The sequence below is a fragment of the Penicillium verhagenii genome (assembly GCF_028828195.1).
Source record: "Penicillium verhagenii strain IBT 33310 chromosome Unknown utg000002l_segment0_segment0, whole genome shotgun sequence".
NCBI lineage: Eukaryota > Fungi > Ascomycota > Eurotiomycetes > Eurotiales > Aspergillaceae > Penicillium > Penicillium verhagenii.
In genome coordinates, this window is record NW_026643166.1 from 3,056,529 (window position 1) to 3,080,938 (window position 24,410).

The 24,410-nt window shown below is 46.5% G+C and overlaps 10 protein-coding genes across 10 annotated transcripts; 6 read left to right on the forward strand and 4 right to left on the reverse strand.

The window, feature by feature from the left end:
- Positions 1-176: 176 nt before the first annotated feature.
- On the forward strand, positions 177-1,638 carry N7466_001117 (protein kinase; the record flags this gene model as incomplete). The annotated part of the gene is made up of 5 exons (XM_057160515.1): positions 177-424; positions 474-805; positions 869-1,176; positions 1,234-1,396; positions 1,460-1,638. The coding sequence occupies 5 exons, from the start codon at positions 177-179 to the stop codon at positions 1,636-1,638; spliced, it is 1,230 nt and encodes a 409-aa protein (XP_057026763.1).
- Positions 1,639-2,583: 945 nt separating this feature from the next.
- N7466_001118 (alpha/beta fold hydrolase) lies at positions 2,584-3,456 on the forward strand (the record flags this gene model as incomplete). Its single annotated transcript, XM_057160516.1, has 1 exon — positions 2,584-3,456. One exon carries the CDS (start codon positions 2,584-2,586, stop codon positions 3,454-3,456), a length of 873 nt encoding a protein of 290 aa, XP_057026764.1.
- A 503-nt stretch (positions 3,457-3,959) lies between these two features.
- N7466_001119 (TMEM53 family protein) lies at positions 3,960-4,880 on the reverse strand (the record flags this gene model as incomplete). The annotated part of the gene is made up of 1 exon (XM_057160517.1): positions 3,960-4,880. The coding sequence occupies one exon, from the start codon at positions 4,878-4,880 to the stop codon at positions 3,960-3,962; it is 921 nt and encodes a 306-aa protein (XP_057026765.1).
- A 1,141-nt stretch (positions 4,881-6,021) lies between these two features.
- Positions 6,022-7,955, forward strand: pbs2 (mitogen-activated protein kinase kinase PBS2; the record flags this gene model as incomplete). Its single annotated transcript, XM_057160518.1, has 2 exons — positions 6,022-7,509; positions 7,572-7,955. The coding sequence occupies 2 exons, from the start codon at positions 6,022-6,024 to the stop codon at positions 7,953-7,955; spliced, it is 1,872 nt and encodes a 623-aa protein (XP_057026766.1).
- A 2,177-nt stretch (positions 7,956-10,132) lies between these two features.
- N7466_001121 (uncharacterized protein) lies at positions 10,133-15,080 on the forward strand (the record flags this gene model as incomplete). The annotated part of the gene is made up of 4 exons (XM_057160519.1): positions 10,133-11,126; positions 11,177-11,213; positions 11,268-12,831; positions 12,888-15,080. 4 exons carry the CDS (start codon positions 10,133-10,135, stop codon positions 15,078-15,080), a joined length of 4,788 nt encoding a protein of 1,595 aa, XP_057026767.1.
- Positions 15,081-15,181: 101 nt separating this feature from the next.
- On the reverse strand, positions 15,182-16,147 carry N7466_001122 (uncharacterized protein; the record flags this gene model as incomplete). The annotated part of the gene is made up of 1 exon (XM_057160520.1): positions 15,182-16,147. The coding sequence occupies one exon, from the start codon at positions 16,145-16,147 to the stop codon at positions 15,182-15,184; it is 966 nt and encodes a 321-aa protein (XP_057026768.1).
- A 665-nt stretch (positions 16,148-16,812) lies between these two features.
- Positions 16,813-17,499, forward strand: N7466_001123 (uncharacterized protein; the record flags this gene model as incomplete). The annotated part of the gene is made up of 1 exon (XM_057160521.1): positions 16,813-17,499. One exon carries the CDS (start codon positions 16,813-16,815, stop codon positions 17,497-17,499), a length of 687 nt encoding a protein of 228 aa, XP_057026769.1.
- Positions 17,500-17,942: 443 nt separating this feature from the next.
- N7466_001124 (transcription factor domain-containing protein) lies at positions 17,943-19,844 on the reverse strand (the record flags this gene model as incomplete). Its single annotated transcript, XM_057160522.1, has 2 exons — positions 17,943-19,116; positions 19,243-19,844. The coding sequence occupies 2 exons, from the start codon at positions 19,842-19,844 to the stop codon at positions 17,943-17,945; spliced, it is 1,776 nt and encodes a 591-aa protein (XP_057026770.1).
- A 2,540-nt stretch (positions 19,845-22,384) lies between these two features.
- N7466_001125 (putative TIM barrel metal-dependent hydrolase) lies at positions 22,385-23,368 on the forward strand (the record flags this gene model as incomplete). Its single annotated transcript, XM_057160523.1, has 1 exon — positions 22,385-23,368. The coding sequence occupies one exon, from the start codon at positions 22,385-22,387 to the stop codon at positions 23,366-23,368; it is 984 nt and encodes a 327-aa protein (XP_057026771.1).
- Positions 23,369-23,767: 399 nt separating this feature from the next.
- N7466_001126 (uncharacterized protein) lies at positions 23,768-24,218 on the reverse strand (the record flags this gene model as incomplete). Its single annotated transcript, XM_057160524.1, has 3 exons — positions 23,768-23,824; positions 23,896-23,960; positions 24,044-24,218. 3 exons carry the CDS (start codon positions 24,216-24,218, stop codon positions 23,768-23,770), a joined length of 297 nt encoding a protein of 98 aa, XP_057026772.1.
- Positions 24,219-24,410: the final 192 nt, after the last annotated feature.

The following is a 24,410-nucleotide window of genomic DNA, read 5'->3' on the forward strand; positions in this document are numbered from 1 at the left end:
GTCAACTCAATGTTAGTTAATCGATCAATTATTTAGACAGGAATCTGAGGTCACAGTAACATGACTATCACAAGTCTTGGCAAGTCTAGACCTTACATACCGCCTATCATCGATATCATCCAACCTCCCTATTCTTTTTGTTTACGCGTGACCTAGGTACATTTTATGTAACGACGATGCAAAGCCTCACTCGTCGACTGAGACAACTTGTTTTCGGGCGTCCGCCGTCCCCACCTCGAACATTTTCTCAGGCAGGCACCATTTTAGACACAAACGATAAAGTGGAAGAGGAAAAGCAACTGGGCTACTCGCCGGATCAATTTTACCCTGTGAAGATTGGAGATGTCTTCCACTTGAGGTACCAGGTAATCGGGAAGCTTGGCTATGGTGGCCACTCTACAGTCTGGCTTTGTCGAGACCTGCAGTAAGTTTCCCTACCAGTGGAAATGGATGTGGGAACTGAAACGTGGCAGGCAACATGCCTACGTTACATTGAAAATGTACGAACATGATTCTAGCAATGGGCAAAGAGAAAAAGAGGTGTATGATCACCTCAGAACAATCAAATCAAGCCACACAGGCTCTATTCTCGTCCGACGAGCCATCGATGACTTTAAAATCAGTTGTGCGGATACCAACTACTCCTACCAGTGTCTTGTGCATCCTCCTTTAGCTATGAGTCTTTGCGAGCTTCGCCACAGGGCCATAGGAAAGGTGCTTCCAGAAGTCTTAGTGAAGCCAATTTTGATCCACATCCTTCTTGCCCTTGATTTCCTTCACACAGAAGCCAAAATTGTCCACGCCGGTATAGTATCCTAATATTGTAAACTTTCTGGCTTTCAAGAATCGGTTATTGACCAAATCACAGATTTACAAGAAAATAACATCATGCTTAGTGTGGAAGATGAGTCAATCCTGGTCGCTTTTGACGAAGCAGAAAGGTCTAGCCCTAGTCCCCGCAAAATTGTTGATGATCGGGTGATCTATCTATCCCGAGGTTTAGAGATTCCAAAGGTGCATGGTCGCCCTATTTTGGCCAACTTTGGAGAGGCTCGCTTTAGCTCGAGTTTAGGGACGCAATGGGAGGATATCCAACCTTTAATTTACCGTGCTCCAGAGGTTCTATTACGGATGCCATGGGATGAAAAAGTCGATATATGGAACTTAGGGGTCTTGGTATGTATTCATGGTATACTAAGTCATATGCTGGTCAAAAATTAACTATTCATATAGGCTTGGTATCTTTTTGAGAAAAGCCGTCTCTTCCATGCTCGCGATTCAAAGGGAAATATCTCAGACAGCCACCACCTTGCTGGGATGATAGCAATTATGGGTGCACCACCGAAAGGAATGCTTCAAAACAGTGAGTATGCTCACAATTTCTTTGACAGCGATGGTATGATAAAGTATTCTCCCCCTTCCCACTCCTGTCTAGTCGTGACTGACGGCTAAAATATAGGCAACTGGAGAGGTAATGCGAAAATTCCCTCCATATCTTTTGAGACACTGGAAGGAAATTTGCGTGATACACGACAAAGATCGTTTCTCTGCTTTATGCGGAAGATGCTTCAGTGGAAGCCGGAAGATCGGGATTCTGCGAAAGAGTTACTGGCAGATCCTTGGTTGAAGTCGAGTTGATTTGGTATGGGTTCAAAACATTTGAAGATTGTTTCCCTCGGTAATTGCACGTGAATCTAATCACATACTACAGTACTTGGGCTCGAATCCTTGGCGACTTGGGTATGCAACCATGCACGTACTGCTTCATGTTGGTTGGTTATTTTGTCGCATGTTGCCGAGTCCCGACAGACCTGCAGTTTATCCTGGTGCAAGTACTTCGCTCCTGGTTGCATACTATTGAAGTAGGTGACAAGATCCATTCTGAGCAAATCCAAGATAAATCTTCTTCTAGAAGAATTTACAAAAACCAATTCTATAGTCAAAGCCTTGCAGTCACTAGCTTTTGCCGTTTTTTTATAGCACCTGTGGAAACAAGCATAGATCTCACCCCTGGGTCAAAGCTATCAAGAACTTTGGAAAAAGTCTCAAATCTAAATATTTCGAAATGGACTAACCGGGCATAATGTAAGGGTTCAATATGAAGTCGGAGTTGTTCAAGTTGGTGTTGATCAAGAGCTCAATTCCCGATGCATTTCGTTCAATCACCGATTACGGCAAGTCAAGCAGTTGGGCGATCAGACGCCGATAGATTCAAACCCCGCAAGGCAAACTCCCGGCATTCAAACACCGAAATGCCGGCATTGGGCAGAATCTAGATTTTTGTTTGTTTGGTTTGATAAGTTTGCACCCCGTATGATTCGCAAGTCTAGAGCATCATCACGGCTGACACGGGGTTTGAAAGGCGATTGAAAGCTCATCGGGGACACGAGAAATTGCAATTGGTCATCTATACATCATCAGCTGTAGCTTGTCGTACCATAAAAGGCCACAGAAACCCCGAGCATTGAAAGTCTATATTCTAACACAGACATCTGGTCGACACATTGACTCAACCTCGTTCATACTTCGAGCCCCACTGATCTTCAAAAACCAACGGCCACTAGAGCAATTTAGCAATTCATCATGGCGCAAACCCAATACAAAAACATTGCCTTGGCAAATTCTGGAGCAAAAGTTTTTTACCGCGAACAAACACCTGCGCCGGATGCACCGGTCATCCTTCTACTCCACGGATACCCCTCATCGTCTCACCAGTACCGCAATCTGATCCCACTTCTCGCCGTCAAATATCGGGTCATTGCCCCGGATCTCCCAGGATTCGGCTTTACCGAAGCTCCTAGCGGATTCAAATACACATTTGAAAATCTAGCAACTACTATCGGAGAATTCATCGATCAACTCTCCATTCCCCGCTTCGCCATCTACATCTTTGACTACGGCGCTCCCGTTGGTCTACGAATTGCTCTCCAACGCCCAGAGGCCATCACAGCCATAATCACGCAAAACGGAAACGCCTATGTGGAAGGCTTCGGCGACGTCTGGGGCCCCATTCAAGAACTTTGGGCAAGCAATAATGCACCAGAGAATCGAGACAAGGTTGCGAAAGCGATGTTGACGCTCGAAACAACTAAGTTCCAGTACGAGGACGGTACTTCTGATCTCGGCCTTGTTGCACCAGAGTCGTACTCTCTTGATTACGCTTTGATGGAGCGTCCAGGCAACAAGGATATTCAGTTGGACTTGTTCTTCGACTATCAGAATAATATTGCTGTTTATGATGATTTCCAGGCCTACTTCCGGAAATCGCAGGTTCCGCTGCTGGCTATTTGGGGTAAGAATGATAAGTTCTTCATCCCGCCCGGAGCCGAAGCATATAAGAGGGATCTGCCAAACGCTGAGGTGCAGTTGATTGATGCTGGCCATTTTGCTGTTGAGAGTGATACGGGGTATATTGCGCAGGAAATTTTGAAATTCTTTAGCAAGCGCAATCTCTAATTAGGTCAATACATATTAATATGAGCTTCTGGGTAGAGTTTTTGTTAACTCTGGAATTACACGTGCCTAAAATCCTTGAATAGACAGTATTATTTGAGCTTCCAAGGTTCAAATGTCGAGCTGGCAGGCAATCAAGGCGCAGACTGATTTTCAAGGCCAGATGGCGGACCCCACTTCCATACTTGATAATTTCAAAATAAAAATAAAAATATCATTCGCGACATTTGAACTCCCATTAGGCAGATCAACGAAGCATGAAGGTTATGTACATGAACTAAAGCGGGGGATCTGCACAAAGCTTTGAGCTCAACTACGTCACTCCAATCATCTTGCAGATACATTATCAATGTCACTCTATGATAATCCATGATAATCCCTGCTCAAAAGTTGGTGCCTATATCCATGCCATTTCTTTTGGTTTGAGTGTTTGGTTGTTTGATTGGAACGTAATAATGCAGTGTGACGTGAAGTCGTCAATGCGAAAAGAGATCCGCCAGGGGCGATTACAATCGGCTGCGAAGATCTTTATCGTTCCCAGTGGACGACAGATGAGAGACGTCTTCTCCCCGCCAGAATTTCTGGATTGCTGTCCAATACCGATCGGGATCTTCCATGATCAGTCCACAATGTGAGCTATTGTCAAAGCGGACTTGGCCAACCAAGTACCCTTGAGCCCGTGCATCTTGGATGTGAGATTCCACATCTTCCCATTTGACCATGGCATCTTTCGTGGAGTAGATATAAAGTCTTTTCGGGGTGGGTCCAAAGGTGGTCGGATCATTCAGCAAGTGTCTCAAGTCTTGAATGGAGCGCATGAGGCGAACATGCTGCAAGCCGTTAATCACCGCCACAGTGGGGTAAAGTAAGGTGTTCCCCAGTAGCCGGGCCACTGATGTGTCGGGCACTGACGTCCGTGCCGCCGCGTATGCTCTTCCGAGGCCATCGTCACCGGGGCAGCAATCAAGGATAATTGAATTTAGATTGGAGAAAAATGGGGACCCTTGATCCTTTTCTTCTTTCAAGGAAAGTGCCAGTTGGACGGCAATGTTGCCACCACCATGGGAGAACAAATGAAGCAAGATTCCGTGCTGGCCATTCAAGTGCCGCGGTTCAGCGCCGATCTTCTGTGCAATCCGACGAATTGCAAGACGAGCTGGCTTGAGGCTTGCACGGGTCCAGCTAAATGGTTGGAGCAAGATAGTGGGGAAGCTGGTTGTGATAAGAAGAATGGAGGTGTAAGGGTAGATTTCTCGATATTGAGACAGGTATTTGTTAATTCGGCGAGGGGTTGCGCCCCCAACCCATGTACACAAGATGACCAGGGATGGTGACGAGGAATCAGGGACATTGTTCCCCTGGAACTCGTAAAGATAAATATGGTCACCAATAGACTGGAGGGGCTCAAAGATACTTTCCAGAGTCATTGCGACGTGTACCTGGCAGGGGAAGGGGAATACATAGAGGATAAGGATCCACGATCCCCCCGCTTCGGGGAGGAAGGTCTATTAGTGCATCCTCCTCAACGTCATGTGCGCAAATACAATCCTCTCAACCCCCAACCAGATATTACCAGATATTACTATTCCCCATACCATTTATAGATGATGTTGAAAGTTTCAGCCCTACAACGTGGTTTTGGTGGAAAAACATGTCCCGGCCTCTGAAAACGCACAGAAGAGTGGCGCTATTTGGTGAACGACGGGTAATAAGTGGAGAGTGGAGGCGTGAAGTCAACGACTCGTACTTTTCCGATAAAGCAGAATGCACCATGGAGTTCAAAATCCGGATTGTAAGAGTATCCGGGGTATTCCGTACCAATTTCGTAATTCAATTCATAATTTCCTAGGTTATATCGAGAGACGTTATGTTATGGGATGGGCCAACTCCAAACCGGTTGTTCGGCAGAGATACTAGCTATTCCGGATCAGTATTGGATATTCAAGGCTCAACATGTACTGTTTATTTCTCCGACTTGAAGCACACTCGGGAACAGATGAAACACGGCATGGGAAGAAGGGAAGGAGCAATGTGTAACTGAGAAAACCTGCTTTTCAGCCGAGCGCACTTGCTGATTGGCTGGTTTGTCAGCCCGATATGAATTGAGTGATCAATGGCAATGCGGTACAGTACATTGTTTATGCTTGGATTAAAACAGAAAGAAAAAAAGTAAAAATACATGGAATATACAGAATGAAATTATATAATAAGATTGACGGAAAAGAAAAAAAAAAAAAAAAAAAAAAAAAAAAAGTCTGGTCAGAAAAGAAAAAGCAGAGAGGAAAAAGCGTTAGGGAAAATGCCAGGAATTGACCAAGTACCATGTCGTCTTTGTTTCCCCCCACTTTATATTATCTTCCCTGCTCAACGGGTGACTTCACACTCGAAAAAAAAAGTTCCTTCAGCCATTCTCCCTTTTTAAAAAAAATCTCCAACCCCGCCTTCTCTCTCTGCGTCTTTGCTTGGATAAAGCACCGATCCACGGTGCTCAAGTCCAAGACGGCTTTGCAATTACACCCGTCCCTGTCGTCGGTTCGGCTTCCACGCCCCTAAACCCCGCGATTCATCATGGCCGAACGCGATTTCGCCCTGGAGAACCTTCCAGCCGATGACCAGCTCAATAGAGATTCCGGAAGCGCTTCCCCCGTATCCCCCGCACCCCCCGGAATATCGCCTGCCCATAACGCATCCGCTCCATCCCTCCTTTCCCCTCAAGATTCCAATCCGGCCATGTCCGCGCCTCCGTCAGCGTCCTTGGCTCAGATCAACGCCGCACGTCGCGGTGCCGGAGCCTCACCACACCCGCAGTCCTCCATACTTGCTAAAGGAAATGGAGGTTTGAATCAGGATATCATGGCCAAGATGAAGGCTTTCTCTCTTTCCCGACAAGGTGTTCCATTGCCGCATGTCGCATCCACTGGCCAGATCCCCACATCCAACGATGTTGGTGCGGGCGGCGCTTTAGCTGGACGGCTTCCACCCGGTGCACGACCCAGTCAAAATCACTGGACCTCTTCGCCTGCTGTTCCGTCACTTTCGAGCCCCTCGTCCTCCCCCAAGCCTAGCGGGTTAGCTGCCAAGCGGATGAAGCCTGGTCTCAAGCTGTCCGACGTGACCGGTGGACAGACCCCATCAAATGGAACAGATACTAAGCCGCAAAAGGAGAATGGAGGTGAATCGGCTTTCAGCAAATACGCCGAGTTTATCGATACCAAGTCCGGAACCTTGAATTTCAAGAACAAGGCCATCCTTCATGGTGGTGGTGTGGAGTTCTCCTCTGGCCACAGTTTCAAGATCTCCTTGGATGAGGTCGATCGTCTGGACGAGTTGGGCAAGGGAAACTATGGCACTGTGTACAAGGTCCGACACAGCCGACCTCACCTTCGAAAACCGGGTCTGGGTGTGAGTGGAATTGTCAGCCGGTCAGCTGTCTCTGAAGATGCCGACCAAGCTGGCCACGATAATCTCTCCGGTGTGATCATGGCCATGAAGGAAATTCGACTTGAGCTGGATGAGGCCAAATTCGCTCAGATTATTATGGAACTGGATATCCTGCACCGATGCGTCTCCCCCTTCATTATCGATTTCTACGGCGCGTTCTTCCAAGAAGGCGCTGTGTACATGTGTGTTGAGTATATGGATGGCGGTTCAATTGACAAGATCTACGAGGGCGGTCTTCCGGAGAACGTCTTGCGAAAGATGACTTTGTCTACCATTATGGGATTAAAGTCGCTTAAGGATGAGCACAACATCATTCACCGCGATGTGAAGCCGACAAACATCCTGGTCAACAGCAGGGGTCAGATCAAAATTTGTGACTTTGGTGTGAGTGGAAACTTGGTTGCCAGTATCGCCAAAACCAACATCGGCTGTCAAAGTTACATGGCACCAGAGCGTATTGCAAGTGGTGGTATGCAGCAATCGGGAACGACCAGCGTTGGAACATATAGTGTACAAAGCGATGTTTGGAGTTTGGGATTGTCGATCATCGAGTGTGCCATGGGCCGATACCCTTACCCGCCAGAGACATTCACCAACATTTTCAGCCAGCTACACGTGAGTACCTCCAAGACTTCGCATATTACTAGTAGCTATCTCAAACTAACATTCAAATCAAGGCAATTGTTCATGGCGATCCTCCGGGTCTTCCTGCGGATGGTTATTCCGAAGAGGCTCATGCATTTGTTCGAGCTTGTCTAGATAAGAACCCGAAGAACCGACCAACTTACAACATGCTGCTTCGCCACGCTTGGCTGCAGCCCCTCATGCAACCCCCTACCGAGGCCGAGAACGAGGCCGTTGCCGAAGCCGAAGCATCGGCATCTGATGAGGGTCTTCCTTCATCCGTCACGGAAGACAAAGAAGTCGCCGACTGGGTACAAAGGCAACTCGACATGAAGGCGAACGGTCTTCTCCCTACCACTGAAAAGCCTGCTCTGCATACCGTGGCTTTGGATAAAGTAGCCACCAGCCCTGTCAACGATGACGAAACCACCCCTTGAAGATTGAAGTCGATGAACATTTTCAATGTTTGAAATTTTGCATTCTTGTCTACAATATTACCGTCATCCCTCGGATATCTATCGCAGGGCATCTATCTACAACGGCGCCGGCGCCTTCTTCATTGACGACATGGACTTTTGTCGACATACTGGTTACTGATCGTGTCTCGAACCCGGCTGCTTCACCTTGGACACGCCGATAATCAACGATTGGACTTCATATCTCAGATCTAATAGCAATATTTGATCTTGAATCTACTAGGATCTTCAGGTTGTTGCTATGTCACGAACAGTTATTTGCCTTACTTAAGGTGCACCAGCGTCCGGCGTACCAGTCGATTTTTTCTCTCTTATTAGCCATACATGATGTTATTACGATGGTTCCGAATACATTGAAATGATACTGCATACTAGTAGTTTTCCATGCGTCTTGTCTCAAGTATGCGGCAAGGAAGTAGCTATCCACATGCAGATCAGAAGAAAATTGTGTACTAGTAGCTTTAAGTGTCCTCAAGGTCTAGTATCTCTTGTCAAATCAGTTAGAATTGATTGAAATCACCAGACCAGTGAATCTTGATCTGGGGAGATAAATAATCAATCCCCAACCCCAGCCCCAGCTCTAAATTTTCTTCCTTCTTTTTCTCCCCAGCTCTTCACTTCCCCACCTTTCCATCAATTCCGCTCGATCTGCTTGATCTTCACTCCACATTATTGTTGATCACGCTTCCTCCAATAATTTCTTATGCCTCCTTTCACATGCTGGTCCTACGTCCTTCCTTCCTTGATATCGTCATCAACATAACAACACGACGCGTCCACATGTCAACACGTTAGACGGCAACAATTTCTCGATCTGCTTTCGTCTTTATCACTTCGCCCTCCATATATTGGTTCTTCTTTCTTGGTATCCTCATCAAGACATCAACGCGTCCACATGGCATGGTATCAACACGTCAACAATATCTTTCTTGACTTTCGTCATGTTCCTCATCTATGCAACTTGCATTTGATCTTTACCTTGGTTGATGATCTCATCCACCAATACAATGTTGTCCCATCTTACAACATGCTGCCATCTATAAATCTCTATTGATGACCTCATTCATCAACAAAACGTCGTCTCATGCCAACAAAACGCTATTGTGCATTTATATTTGACGACTTCATACTTTGATACAATGTTGTCTCATCTATCTCACAATATGCCATGTTCTCATAACACGTTCTGTTATACATGTTAGAGGACTCCATCCATATGTATGTATAAGTTCCAACCATATTCTTCTCATGTTGTGCCTTCACCATCTTTCCACACATTGACTGACTGACCATTTCTAGTCTTGTTGGGTTCTCCCTCCCTCTCCGCCCCTCCCCCTCCCAAGTTCGACAAGTGGTGTGGAGGCACAAGCCACTGGGCTAAACGACAAGGCACGCGGTGAAGAAGCACCGGCCAAAATACCAGATTGAAGAAACATGACGCATAATTTGAAGAAAAATGGCCCTTCTTGATATGCTAGTTGCATGTTTAGTAAGTTGATATTGCCTCATTGGCCCTGTTGATACAGCCTGATATGCTTTTGTATATAAGATGGCAGTTACTTCACTGCCTTCCACGTCATATTTTCCGAGGTTCGATAAGCAAACATTGAAGTCATAAATTCAAATGATAAAAGGAACTATCAGAGCCGTGTCGAGCCTCTTAACACATCCCAGCACTTGAGTCAATGGTACAGGTATTTCTTTGGATTCGTTCTTCCCTCCACATGGTCACCTGACCAAACACTTCCTAATTAGGTTAAAGGATGTGATAGGAATTGTACCTATGAGATGAGTACCGGCAAAAATCGTAGGATTAAGATCCTACTTATTGACGAGGTAGGCACGGAAAGTGGGTCCATTTCCTAACAGATCTTTGGTCAGCTGGTGTATATTTACGTTTTGATATGGGTTTGGTTTGTGTATTAAGGTTAGTATGGAATCGAATTCTGAGTATCATCAATTGATGGAGATCTGTCTATTGGGCATGCCATCCATGTATATTTTTAGTGCGCGAAGCGCGTCTCCACTCTTTGCCCCTCTTTCCCCTCAATCTGAGTCTAACGCATTCTCTACTACTTTTACAGAATTTACCTCCCATCAAATCATCAGCTATCCAACCTTAAGCGAGAAGAGATGCAATGAATCCACCTCAGCAACGAGACCCAAATTCAACCCATTCCTACACAGTAGCATGGATCTGTGCCCTGGAAGAAGAGTATTTCTGTGCATCTCGTATGCTTGACGAAGAATTTGACGGGCCGAAGATAATCGAAGACAATGACGATAACACATACATCTACGGTCGTGTTGCACAACACTTGGTGGTCATCGGTTGCCTTCCAGCGGGGCAGTATGGCACCAACTCTGCGGCTCGTGTCGCCCGAGATATGGTTCGGACCTTTCCACACCTACGATTCGCCTTGATGGTTGGAATTGGAGGCGGCGCACCGACTACGCAGAATGATATCCGATTAGGAGATGTTGTTGTCAGTCAGCCACATGGGTTTCTCGGTGGAGTGGTACAATACGATCTGGGGAAGCTGAAGGATGGTAGGTTTGAGAAGACAGGTCAACTAAACGCGCCACCAAAACTTCTAGGTGTGATTCCTGAGATGCGCAGACTGTACAATGACAAAAGGAAGCCAGATAGACTAGCAGAGCATCTCCTGCGTCTCGAGGATATGGAAGATTACCAACGACCGGCCGTTGATCGGCTCTATATGACAAACTATCCACACAAGGACGGACAGAAATGCGATAAATGTGATTCTCGCTCAATAATCAACCGTCCAGAGCGCCAGAATCATCGTGCACTTTACGTTCATTACGGAAACATTGCATCGGGAAATCTTGTTCTCAAAGACGCTGCTGTGCGAGATGAATATGCAAATGACCCGGCGCTCAACATCCTCTGCTTTGAGATGGAGGCTGCAGGCCTCATGAATAATGTCCCGTGTTTAGTTATTCGCGGAATCTGTGATTACTGTGACTCGCATAAGAACGATGATTGGCATAAATATGCTGCACTTGTTGCTGCTGCGTATGCCCGAGAGCTACTGCACGTTTTGCGACCGCAACGTGTGGATGCCATGTCACCTTGGGCTGAGCAAGTGACTCAAAAACTTGAGCAAGGTAAGATTTTTAAAATTTATCATTTACCTATACTAACGATTCATTCATAGTTCAGCAGGAGCTGACAAGTCTCAGTGATACCCAAAGGTATTATTTAATTTGCTCTCCTTTACTACTAGTACCATAACTAACTTCTAATAGCGCAGTCTTAACAGGCATTGAAAGATTGGACCTAAAGTTTGACTGGGGGAAAGTGACAGCTCAGGGAGCGGCATTTGACTCTTATGCGAACCAACATGAAGATTTATGTCTTCCGGGTACTAGAACAGACCTTCTTCGACAAGTTCTAGACTGGGTCAAGTCACCAAACGGGAAATGCATGTTTTGGTTGAATGGTAGAGCAGGCACTGGTAAATCAACAATCTCACGATCAGTGACGACAATGCTTAATGATACCAGTTTACTGGGGGCTAGTTTCTTCTTCAAACGGGGTGAGAGTGATCGCGGCAGTGCAAAGAGGCTTTTCCCGACTATTGCAAGCCAGCTTCTCAAGACCATTCCTCGTCTTGTCCCTGGTGTGCAGAAAGCAGTCAATGAAGACTCGGATATTTCAGCAAAGGGTCTCAAACAACAGTTTGACAGACTGCTTTTACAACCACTGTTGGCTTTGGATTCATCTGCCTACCCAGTCTCAACTGTGGCGATAGTGATAGATGCGCTTGATGAGTGTGATGCCGATGATGACATGCGGCTTATACTTCAGCTTCTCCCACGTTTACAGGAGTCAAAGGCCGTGCGCTTGAAAGTGTTCTTGACTAGTAGGCCTGAGTGGTCTATCTTTCAAGAATTCAGAAAGATCATATATGAAGATGTGATCCTTCATCAGATCCCCGAGCCTGTGATACAGCATGATATATCTTTGTTCTTGAAGCACCGGCTAGTAAAGATACGGCAAACACGTTCTTTGTCTTTTGACTGGCCTGGAGATTCCGAACTCCAAAAGTTGGTCCGCTTGTCAACTCCATTGTTTATCTTCGCCGCTACTATTTGCCGACTACTCGAGGACCCGCACTGGAGTCCGATAGAAACCCTGATTGAAGTCCTCTCTTATCAGGGTTATGGCTCGCAGCTTATGGGCACATATCTCCCTGTGCTGAATAGTCTTCTCAAGGGACAAACTAAGCAACAAAAAAACAAGCTTGTTGAACAATATCAAGAGATTTTTGGTACTATTGCATTGCTTGAGACCCCACTTTCCATCGTCTCACTCTCAAAACTGCTCGGTGTCTCTGAGAAGCACATTCAACAAAGACTCGGCTTACTGCACTCGGTTTTGGATATTCCAGAAGACTTCATCTCACCAGTGCGACTGTTTCATATCTCATTTCGAGATTTTCTTTTTGATCCCCACACTTGTGAGGCAACGCCGCTGTGGATAGATGAAAAGAAAGCGCACTTCAGGCTGGCTAATAAATGCCTCCTTTTATGTGAAAAGCTGAAAAAGAACATATGCGAACTCCCAAATGACAGAGTACAGCGTGTGGAGATTGATCAACAGACAATAGATGACTGCCTTTCACCGGAATTGCAATATGCTTGCAGGTATTGGGCTCATCACCTGATATCGAGTAAAGATCACTGCATGGTGGAAAAAACGCTCTCATTTTTGAAGAAACACTATTTACACTGGATTGAAGCAATGGGTATCCTGTGTCGTGTCTCTGATGTTTTGGATATTCTTAATTCTTTGCAGAAAGCCACAAATGTAAGGTTTTGAGAGATTTGCTCTGTGCGATTAAGCTAACGGGTATGTATATACAGGAAATGGTGAATTCCCAGCTTTACAAATTCCTATATGATGCGAAGCGCTTTATCATGAAGAATTACCGAATGGCGAGTGATATACCACTCCAAATTTACAGCTCAGGGCTTGTCTTTGCACCCCAGAAATCGATAGTGCGCAAAATCTTTGAGAAGGAAATTCCCAATTGGATATGTCAGCTTCCACTAGTTGACGAATCCTGGAGCTCATTATTGCAGATTCTTGAGGACGATTCACGGACATGTGATGCATTGGCATTTTTGCCCGACGGCAGACTCGTCTCTGGCGATGGTGAGAAAATCACAATCTGGGACGTAACGACTAGTTCCATCCAACGGACTTTGAATAGCCATCTATCTTATGTCCGAGCAATGGCATCCCCATTTCATGGCCAGCTATTAGCTTCCAATTCTGAGATTGAGACAACCTCGCTCTGGAACACGGTGACCCTGCGGAAGACGCTCGATGGCTTTCCAGATGTGACCTTGGCTGCAGTCTCGCCTGATGGTCGGCTATTGGCATTTGTCTTGGGTGAATGGAAGCTCCGGATTTTGGATATAGTAACTGGTGATATACTAAATATTCAGACTCCTTGGTTTGAGGCTAAATTTAGGCCAATTGCAAGGCCTAGAGGCATCCACTCAATAGCATTTTCGCCTAATGGCCAGCAACTAGCATCTGGCGCCGGTCCTTGTACGATACACCTCTGGGACACAGTCACTGGCACCCTACAACGCACTCTTGATACCTGTGGGATCTGGGTTTCTTTATTAAAATTCTCACCTAGCGGCCGGCAACTAGCGACCGCCTGTGAATATTATGATCACAGTATCTTGGTCTGGGACACAGCCACTGGGATCTTAGAACAGACACTGAAAGGAGAAGACAGGCTCAGGGCTGATTCAGTGGCAATTTCACCCAATGGCCGATTACTTGCGTCCGGCCACAATTATTGGAAAATCCGGCTCTGGGATATAGCGAGTGGCATTATACGACAGACTATCAAGGGATATTCAACAGGGCATGTTTTCTCGCTGGCATTCTCGCCCGATAGCCGGCTACTAGCATCCGGCTCTGAGAAAATCCTCCTCTGGGATATTTCAGTTGATGTCCGATACCATAGTTTGCAAAGCTATCGTCCAGGGCCAAGGTGGATGGCATTCTCGGCCGACGGTCGGTATCTAGCAACACTCTCTGAGGATAGCGAAACCAAGCTCTGGGAAACAAAAACTGGTTGTTTATTACACACTCTAAAAAGTGGTCGGCCAGGAGTGGTTTCATCGGTGGCATTCTCGCCTAATAGCCAACTCTTGGTAGTCAACATGGGAGAGGAAGGTGGCATTCGAGTCTGGGAAATAGCAACCGGTACCGTACTACACACATTCAGAGATACTGGGTCAATTCTTCGATCCTCTACATTCTCGCCTGATAGCAAGCTGCTAGCTACAGGTCCGTATGAGGGTCAACTCGACCTCTATAACCCGGAGACCGGTGTTCTACAAGAGACGCTCGGTCTTTCGGGAAAGCTTTCGTCGGCGGTATTTTCACACGACGGCCGGTTGCTAGCAGCCTGTGATGAGCATTGTTCAATCAACATTTGGACTCTAGGCACTCCTAAAAGTACTGTGAAATATTCGTTTGAAGGAAATTTAGGATTGCTTTGGTCCGTGGTGTTCTCATCTGATAGTAGGATGCTCGTGTCCAGCTCTGCTGATGGTGATATCAAACTCTGGGACATGGCCACCGGCACCTTGCAACAAACACTCAAGGGACATGAGCGTATGGTCTGGTCCGTGGCGTTGTCACCCGACGATCAGTTACTGGCGTCCAACTCTAGTGATTCTACGATCCAGCTCTGGGACACCAAGACAGGCAACCTACTGCAGACCTTACGACGCGACGATTTTAGATACCCCCTTGAATTTTCAAATGATGGTTTAATCCTCAACACTGGTCAAGAATCCATCTATGTCCAATCCCTCATCGAAGGGATTCATTTCTCCTCACAAAAAAGTTCATCAAGTACAAACATGACAATTCTAGAGGAATGGGACTGGATATTCTTGGACGGGGGCAAAGCGTTATGGCTTCCCCCCGAGGCTCGGCCATCTTGTTCGGCAATCAAGGATAACAAAATTGCTTTGGCAAATAACTCAGGTCGGGTTTTTTTCATCGGCTTTCGGATGCAATAGCCGCATATTGAATTTCATTCTAGTTACCGGGCCTGTTTCTGAAGATCTATGTATTATACTAATCAAGTTGGAAATTCACAATCCTAGACTTGGAATATTTCTCAGGCTTCTCGATTATCTTTCTCCGGCGAGAAAGACGGGACTTCAAGCGAGTCGGTGTCAGCCCCGACTGGCGTGGGCATTCCAAGCTGCCTATAATCCCCCGGCTGTGTAGATCCATTGGGAATCCAAAATCGCCTATCAATGCGACTAAACGTCAAGGTGCTGAGAGTACAAATCTCAAAAGTGAAGTTGAAGATATAGAAACAAGCCTTGGAGTCATACCAAGCGGCATCCGTGGCAAGACGTGCAGGGCTCCACATAACCCCAGTTTTGAATCCTGCAATCATCATGCAGAAGCATGCAGACATTGTCACAATCAGCACCTGGATTCCAGAGCTTCCCTGTCCAAAACGTTCCTCTGGTTTTGACTTCGGCAACAAAACTGCGACAGCAATATGAAGGGCGGGGAGGCAATTAAAGATGAGAAGATATGTGAGAGCCGCGAGCTCGACATCGCGACATTTTTGCTGGACGTGTGGGTTCAAAGTGTAGACAGTCACAACAACGGCTATAATAACCATGACCAAAGCGCCTCCAATTAACGCATAGATGACCTTGAAACCTTTGCGCAGAATGGGGTTCCAACCAATATGCGGTTGCTTTGCCCGTAGGATTCGCTGTGCGAGGACCAGATTTATAATATATAGAATCAACACACCTGCGTTGACGAAGATCTGGGCGGCGATAACGACCCTGATGTTTGTTGGTTGTTGGGACCAGACGATTCGGAGAATAAGTGTGAGGATTCTTGACATGCAGAAACCGAACATCAAGGCCGAAGGGATAAACTTGTGGCCCCTTCGACGGTTCTTCTGGAAGATTGTCATATTTGTGGCTGCGAAGCAAATATAGAGGACCATGAAGACGGCGCAAACTGGGACATCGGGGATTGTAGTTGGTAGACCACCCATTCCGGCGGTATCTGAGGCATAAGGACCGCCACGGGTCTGGAGAGACTTTGCCATGGTTGAAACTCGGGTGTTATTGTTGTGGTGTCTCGCAGGTATGGGTGTCGTTGTTTTGTCCTTTTGAGTCCAAGTATTCGGAGGCGTGGATTTGATATAGGATATGAGTATTCAAAGCGACAAGGAATATTTTGAATGTGAAAACCCTTTTAGCTCCGAAGTCACGGAGGCGGGGTTTCTGATCAATAGGGAGGTGAATTGAATAGAGTTGTAGATCAGAGCCGGCCTCGGTCTCTAAACTTCTCCGCGGACGCCATTTTGTGCGCATGCCGAGCCCCACTGCCATACAATGCGGCATGCGGACGGCTTTTGAGAAATTGTCCGTCAAATATCTCATTAGGAACCAATATTGTCGCATGAATCCGCCACAATAGGCTATATATGGTAGTAATTTGCGGGGCAGTCATGTCATTTATAGATCCAATAATGGGTAGTTGAAGGCTTCAGAGCAAATCTGTGGGAAAGTTGAAACATGGGTCCGTCAACACCTGGGCTTTCGATGAAGGACAAGACTTCAGTCTACGGAAAAGGTATAAATAATTGATGACATTCCCACAGCTTTGCATCTTTTTAGATTATCATATTTTAGAGCACTTTCAAAGTTCCAATCCTCAATCAACTCTTTCCTCCGGGCTCTATTCATTTCCTCATTCTCGGCTTTCCAGATGGCGCCTCTCACTTTCCCTTCCCCGGACTTCCAGCTGGAAATCAAGAGTAATTTCAAAGTCGAGGGTGGATGCAAGGATTTTGAAGCCGCCTTTGCCCGTCGATCAGTGATGCTATTGCGCCGTCTGCTGGGTGAAGAACGCCTCACAGAGCTCCTCCGTGACGAAATCACCGCCAGTGACGCCTACTGGAAAAAGACCGCCGCCGCTTCCAACGGAAAGTGGCGCGCATCTCGCATCCATGTATCTCCTCGTGGCCTCTCAGTCAAGGACTTCCACTTGTGGTTCGCGGGAGAGGGCTCTCCTGATCCAGAGAAGATTGCCTCCCACCCAGAGCACTGGGTTATCTACACCGTCCCAGGCTCAACCGATATGTCTGTCCTGGAAACACTGGGCGACAAAGTCACGCTCTTCAACATGATTCTCGTTGATGAGGTCCCGGATTTCATCGATCAGGTTGCAGACCATCCTATCAAGATGAAGTTCCGAGGATTCACCGAGGGAAACACTCACATGGTTGAAGTGTACCACCAATTGAAGGAGCACGAGGATGGGCAAGGATTCGATGCCGACCTGGCAGTTTATTTCCCGGCTGCTGTTGAGGATGATCTCATTGAAACTCATCGCCAGCACTTGCTTGTTGAATTCAACAATTGGTTCCAACAAGCCTACCTGGCTAAGGCTTGAATAACGCATTTACCATCTCTGATGTCCACTCGGCTTCGAATTTTTTTATTTATTGAATCTTGGTTTGGCCATCGCAATTCTGGGTTCTTTTTATGGGCGTGACTGTCTGCTGAGTCCAGGGATTCTACCCTCACACCTGAAATAGGGGTCATGTATTCAATATTAGTTCCTCTCAATGCGCATTTAGGGGCTGTCGTGCTCCTTCAGTCTGTTATCAAAGGCTCTTTGAGTTGTGAAAAGTCAAGTAGAGATTCCTCCCGGCGTCGGACATCATCATCGGTTTTTGGAGGAACCCATCCATTGTTATGTACTCTTGCTTTGCAACTCTGAATTGTAATGAGTGGTTGAAAGCCTGAAATAAATGTAGGATAATTGACCAGCCACGGGGAAAGTTGGTATTTCTGCCAAACTCTGATCTTTATCAGATATATCTAGTATTGATTTCAGTTAAAGGATGAAAACCCATCACTCCCATTATACAGGAGTGCATTGGGGTCAAAAAGATCCGCCATGAGCGTATCCTGGAGAAAATAGGCAGGGTCTTCTTCAATAAACCAGGAGAGATCGTCCCACGGTTGGATCTCCTGTAAGCCAGAGGAAGATGGATTTGCACCAAGAGGGGGAGGAAGCGGTTTCTGGTTTGAACTTCTTGTAGCCGATCTCAATGAAGTGTGCGAAGACTTGACGACTCCTATTTCTTGAGCCGGTAATGCACGACTATTACGCTGAATGTGCACCTTGCCCAACAAAGGAACATCTAGCATCAATTTGCGCCCATCAGTGGCATTCTCATCTTCTTGAAGAAGATTGATCAAAGAAGACAAGGTATTAACCGCATTTTCGGCAATTCGTGAGGTGTGAGTATTACTGATTCTTTTGCGCATGATATTGATGACATGTTCCACTTCTCTCCCGGTTTTTGCCTTGTCAACTTGGAGACTGAATAGTTGATTGGTTTTTGATGTATGAGAAAGCAAAATCAGGATCACTGTGGCGGTGAAGGTATGTATCTCCATCATAGTGTAGAGAAAGAATCCTGGAGGTAGCATTTCGAGAAGAACGGTATACCGCTGTATTACTGATTCGCATGCTTGAAAGCAGGCGAGTCGGGTATTGAAGGAATCTTCCGATGAGTCTTGGCGTAAAGTAAGCGGCATGTAAGCCCTCAGAAGCAAGTAGTAGTGAGTGACCTGTACTATATGATCGGGCTCGACGCGTTCCATCTGCTGAGTCCACCATGATTCAGGAGTCTGAGAGGCAAGCGACCGAAGCTCTTCGATAACCTCCGACGTAGAATTCAAAACCTCGGCAGTACTTTCACGTGTTGAGTTCACTTCATCCAAATGTTGAATCTTGCCAGCAATATCCACCAGCTTGGTAAAATACAAACGAACCTGAACGACGCCATTGACGGACAGTGGTTCGTCCTTGATACATCGTTGCCAACGTGTATCTGTTGGAAGATTGAGGATCATTCCTAATAGCCTGTCTGCTGCACAAATCATTTCCCAAAGCTGAGCTTTCCAAAGCTGGGTCTTGTCCTCATTTATTGCCGATGTCCCATTTCGCTGGGTAGCTTGAGATGCCCTGGGTAGTCCCATCAACTCAGCAATCGCACTAATATGTCGTAGTCGAACCCAAGCCTTTTGAAAATTCCCTTGGGGCAGCTGACTAATATTGAATATACAATGTTTAGCAATCGTGGGGCGGTCAGAAGATGAAGACAAACAGACCATTACTTACAGTCGAATCCAATGCAAGCATATCATAACCCCCGATATCGAGCTCAGTAGTCGATCATGACATATAATTGTTCTCTCCACGGCATCAGATATTGCTCGGGCGAGTTCAAGGCGCTTAATATACTCCCCAGGCTGGCCAGGTGTGAGAATGCGTTCTTGTGGCGTCTGCCGAGCAGTGATTGCCAATGTGAGCATCCACGAGGTGAGTGTCATAGTGTCAACATTCGACTTTCTCATGTTATCATAACTCTTCAGCGCTTCATCATCAGACCGTGCGACAAATGGTTGGGGAAGTAAGGCATGAAGTATCCTGAGCCATTCAAATGCTGAGGCATAAATTTTGGCCACTTCGGATTTTGGTGGGATCAAGCTTTGAAGAGCTTCCCTCGCGGTATCCAGCAGATTAGCAGATGCTCTCTCCCTGCGTTCTTGTATTTGTCCAGTCTTTTGCCGGCTGTCTAGGCTAAGCCAGTCATTCTGAAAGAGCGACTGTAGGTGTGATGGTCGTTCTGTTGTCAGGATCTCCGACATGTTGGATTCATCATCCGAAGTATCCATTTCAGGGCTCGGGTGGCTTATAGCCAGCTCTGAAGCCGACTCCATCTGGAGGCCGAGTTTTGATTCAATTCGATGAACAACATTGATGAGAGTGGATACCTGCGATTCAAGTTGGGATATCCGTTGTCGAGAAGGCACCCTCCGCGACGCAGTGGGTCTAGATTCTTGGGGAATACATTCTGAGCCCCGTTCTTCGCATCTCCGACAAGCCAGAGCATCATCAGAGACCCGAATGCAGCGAACTTTGCGGCGTCTGCCTGTTGCAGGTGTCGTGAAACGTAAGACGAGTGTTCATTTCCCTCTTCTCCGGGAGTATCACCACTCACATTCTGTGCAACTTTTTGAGCCACCCCGTATTCGTTGGGCCTCGTTTTCCGGCATGGCCGTTGATAAATTTTGACTCGTGCGCTAAATGCAGGGAGGAGAAGGTGAAGGTTGAAGTGCGGAGAGTTGCGGCCCGCGGACCTTTTAAGGGTCCGAGGCCGAAGTACATAAATATGAAGTAGCCGGGGGGCAAAAAACAGTGAATGCTCGACAATATTGGTTACAAGATGAACCAAAGGCCAAAAAACGAGTAATAAAGAGGGCTCCGTTTCCGTAGGATACCATGTGTATGAAAATTCAAACCCTTCATCTCACATACATTATTGTGCTTCCAAGATTATTTTTTCGCCGGCGCCTCATTGATGGAGGCAAGATTGCTGCAGGCTGTAGCTCTGGTCCCCTAATATTTAGTTTATGTAATCAAAATTGGCTTCCCCTTTCACAAGCCCAGCCGGGCTAGCTCAATCGGTAGAGCGTGAGACTCTTAATCTCAAGGTTGCGGGTTCGACCCCCGCGTTCGGTTCTCTTTTTCTTCCTGAAAAATAATCTCTTTATCTGTTTTTTTTTTTTTTTTTTTTTTTGGTTCGTCAAGAAAAATCTTCACTAGGCGGGGCACTAGCCTCATGTAGACTAGCGTTCAGAGGTCGGTTATGTATAGTATACATAGTAATGTATCCAGTCTTCTCGGTGCTGATTTTCTCAGAATTCGGAAACTGGAGTTGAACCGGTTGATTGGCATTAGAAAATTGAAGTATTTCAAACCATGTAATCTTCGAAGATTGTTTGAATTCATGGATTGAATAGCTCAAATATTGTATGCAAAAATTTGCAGCCTTCTTATAAACAATTTTTCATCTTCCACTTGAGGAAGAATGAATTCAACTTTCAGCCTTGTGGAATATTCAAAAATTTACTACTATCCATGAAGTCTCAGCGGTACTCCGTTTTCTTTTATTCTTCAAGCTACTACCGCTTTCAAAGTTCCATGTACATAGTAGATATGTAACTTGTTAGACGCAGGCGGGGCCTTGCCCAGGAACCTTGTAATGGAAATCAGGCAGGAATCAATATCTCTAGGCGAATTCCAAACCTCCGAGCCCCGGAGGTACTACCAGTTGACTGTAGGAGCAAGTGCTGTTTGGGGTGGTATACGTAGTAGGTACCTACTAGGTATATGTTGATGTTCTCTGATATTGATGTAGAAAGTTTCCAAGGACTACTCATAACATAACTTCATGAACAAACTTGGAAAAGAACAGCACTGAAATCTGAGTGGATTCATATGTACCTGATCGAAAACCAGTTCCCAGGGGGAAAAGTACATACAGTGAGACTGATTGTCAGCTATACGATATGTTAGGTGTTAATATGCAGATATCAAATATATGTAGTAATCGAGTAGGTATAAAAGCCAATAGATCAAATCCATGTCAATAAGTGTCAGATGACGCGATAATCTGATGACGCTAGTGATGAAATAGTGGAATAGTGCATATTAGTGGGGTCGTTCATAAGTATAGGCCAAGTGGTGTTCAGTGCATTGCATCACGTTCGCAGAGAACCCATACTACCGGGACGCGGCTCGGCTCCAGGTTATTTCTTCAGGTCGGATCGAGCCGTATTACAACCCACCCCGAGACCTCGGGACTCCGCTCCGTGTTCTCGCTTTGTCCCTCGCTTTGTCCCCTGAATTCTTGGGCAAAATGAAATTTTCTTTCTCCACACAAGGTGGCTTAGATGAACAGGCCTTGAATACAAAAGGGGTGGGAATGTGTTCAAATCTTTCTCCAAGACCCTTTTGCCGCTCGCCAAAACCCTCGCCAAACCTCCGCTATCAAAGTGGGTAGCCTCACTCGGACGACTTCCGCGGTTTCCCTAAACGGCCCTTGGATATCCCACGTTCACCTATAATTTATTCCTGCTTGACGCTCAAAAGCAGCAGCGGGTCACATTCTCAAAAGGCCCATATTGTGGATTCGTACGGAGTACACGGCACACATTAATTTCAGAAATTTTTGATTTTGATTTTATTAATATCGATATTTCCTGCTTTTTTTCAAACCAGTTAGTTAGACGTTCTACGGACGTTGACCGACGAAGACGGCATGTTGCCGGTCAGGGCTGCCGTACGGGCAAATATCAGATCCTGCGCATCGGTGAGTTGAGTGTCCTTGTTTCGGCCTTTTCCTTTTTTATACTCTTCCTCTTTTCCCCTACTAGATTATCGTTTCTATAACCCCTGGCTTCTTTCGCCCGCCAGCATGCTGATTTCCACGCAGCCCCCCTCCAATATATTGACATCGCCGCGTCTATCACTAACGGCGGTTTCTTCGCCGCGTGTCCAACGAGGGATAAGCCATAACACGACATTGAACAAAAGACTCCCTGCGCAATCATGGGATAGCCACATGCATGTCGTCGAACCGCAGCGGTTCCCAGTCTCCAAATCAGCAGTATATCAACCATCAGTACACACCTTGGCCGACGCTCTTGCCTTCGAGTCGACCGTCGGCGTAGAGAACCTCGTGCTCGTCCAGCCCTCTATCTATGGCACAGACAACTCTTGCCTATTGGCTGCACTAACCAAACTCGGCCCATCACGAGGCCGTGGTGTGGTTGTTGTCGACCCGGCCACCACGAAACCAGAATCCGAACTGCTAGATGAGTGGCATGCACTCGGAGTTCGTGGTCTTCGAGTCAACCTCCAGTCCGTCGGAAAAATAATGGAGCAATCCGAGTTAGAGGAGACACTACTACGACACGCCGACATTGCACGTCATCGGAACTGGATCATCGAGATCTACCTTCCTCTGAAGATGGTGCCTGCGCTCGAATCTATTGTGCCCCGACTCGGCGTGAACGTCTGCATCGACCATTTTGGCAGCCCCGAGTTATCTCTTCCTCAGGGTGAAAACAACACCCCCTTCAACTCATACTCACTCCCCGGTTTCCGATCTTTGATTACTTTACTCCAAGCCGGAAACACCTATATTAAAGTCTCTGCTCCCTACCGCCTCACGAATGACCGAACTCAGCACCAGTTAAAGGCCATGGCCCGTGAGTTCCTTGCGGCTGCTCCGGATCGAACCATCTATGCTACCGACTGGCCTCACACTCGCTTTACTGGGATTGACATCGCCCCTTTCACGGAATGGTGCTTGGATCTTTGTTCGGATGTGCCAGGGTTGGCAGAGAAACTGTTCCGGAGGAACACTGAGAGGATGCTAAGTGTTGATTCCCGCTGATGGGGATCTTGGATTCTTGGATCATGTCAACTTTCTCTCACAGCCTTTGCATTGCATTGTAGCGTTTTTATTTCGAGCGATACTCACTATATCCTTGGGTTGATCATGAAGATCCCCTACATATTTCCAAGAAGCCAATTTTTAATTTCTTGCTTTTTGCCAACAAATGTCTCCCTGCAACACACACTGGCACCTCTACAAGCCAGGTGCGAGTCTGACTAAAGAAAATGGATGTCATGAAAAAAGTATCAAGTAGTACATAGTATATAATTCAATCTCTATCCAGCCGACATTATCGAAACTGAAATAGGTTCGCGAAAAGTAATCCCCCGGTCGTGAATCAGTCGTATTCAGTCATCAACAAGACCTAATCCGTGCCATTTGTCCTCGTCTCCAATTCTAAACATCTGCCGCATTCTGGAAAATAGCGTGGGAGGTACAGATCTTCTCTGGGCCCTAAAAGATAACACAAGTCAGCCATTGCTCCTCTTAAATCAACTAGCATGGTCGACTTGATAGTCGCTTACAATATCATAGCAGCATGCAGGTCGAGACTGATCTTCACATAGCTGAGGAGTCTTCAACAGAACACCTGCAGGAGAGCGGATTAGCTAACTGATTCCTCTTGTTTACATAGAACAAGCGAATGTGCCAAATAGAGATTTGGATACATACAGTCTTTAGCCGTGTTGGCCTTGGGATTTCCTCTCGCGGGCGTCAAGTCGCGGCAGCAGTAGGGACTCTGAACCATGCCAGTCTTGTCCTGTGCGAATTGGCAGCTCATGTTAATCTTCGATGCTGAGCCCAAAGCCAGGGTGATGGCGATGGCGAAGGTCGACGAGAAACGCATATTGACAGATAAGTAGGGTATAATTGGAAAAAGAAATGTCGGAAACCTGGGAAAGAAAAGGCTCTGCTGTTGAATGTCTAAGAAAAGGGCATGGAAGGCGGACAGGCTACGAAGGAGGTGGTTTCTCAGAGGTAAAAATGCCTTGCTCCATTGGCTAACCAGGCAACTTCTTGGTTACTACGGAGGTATGAA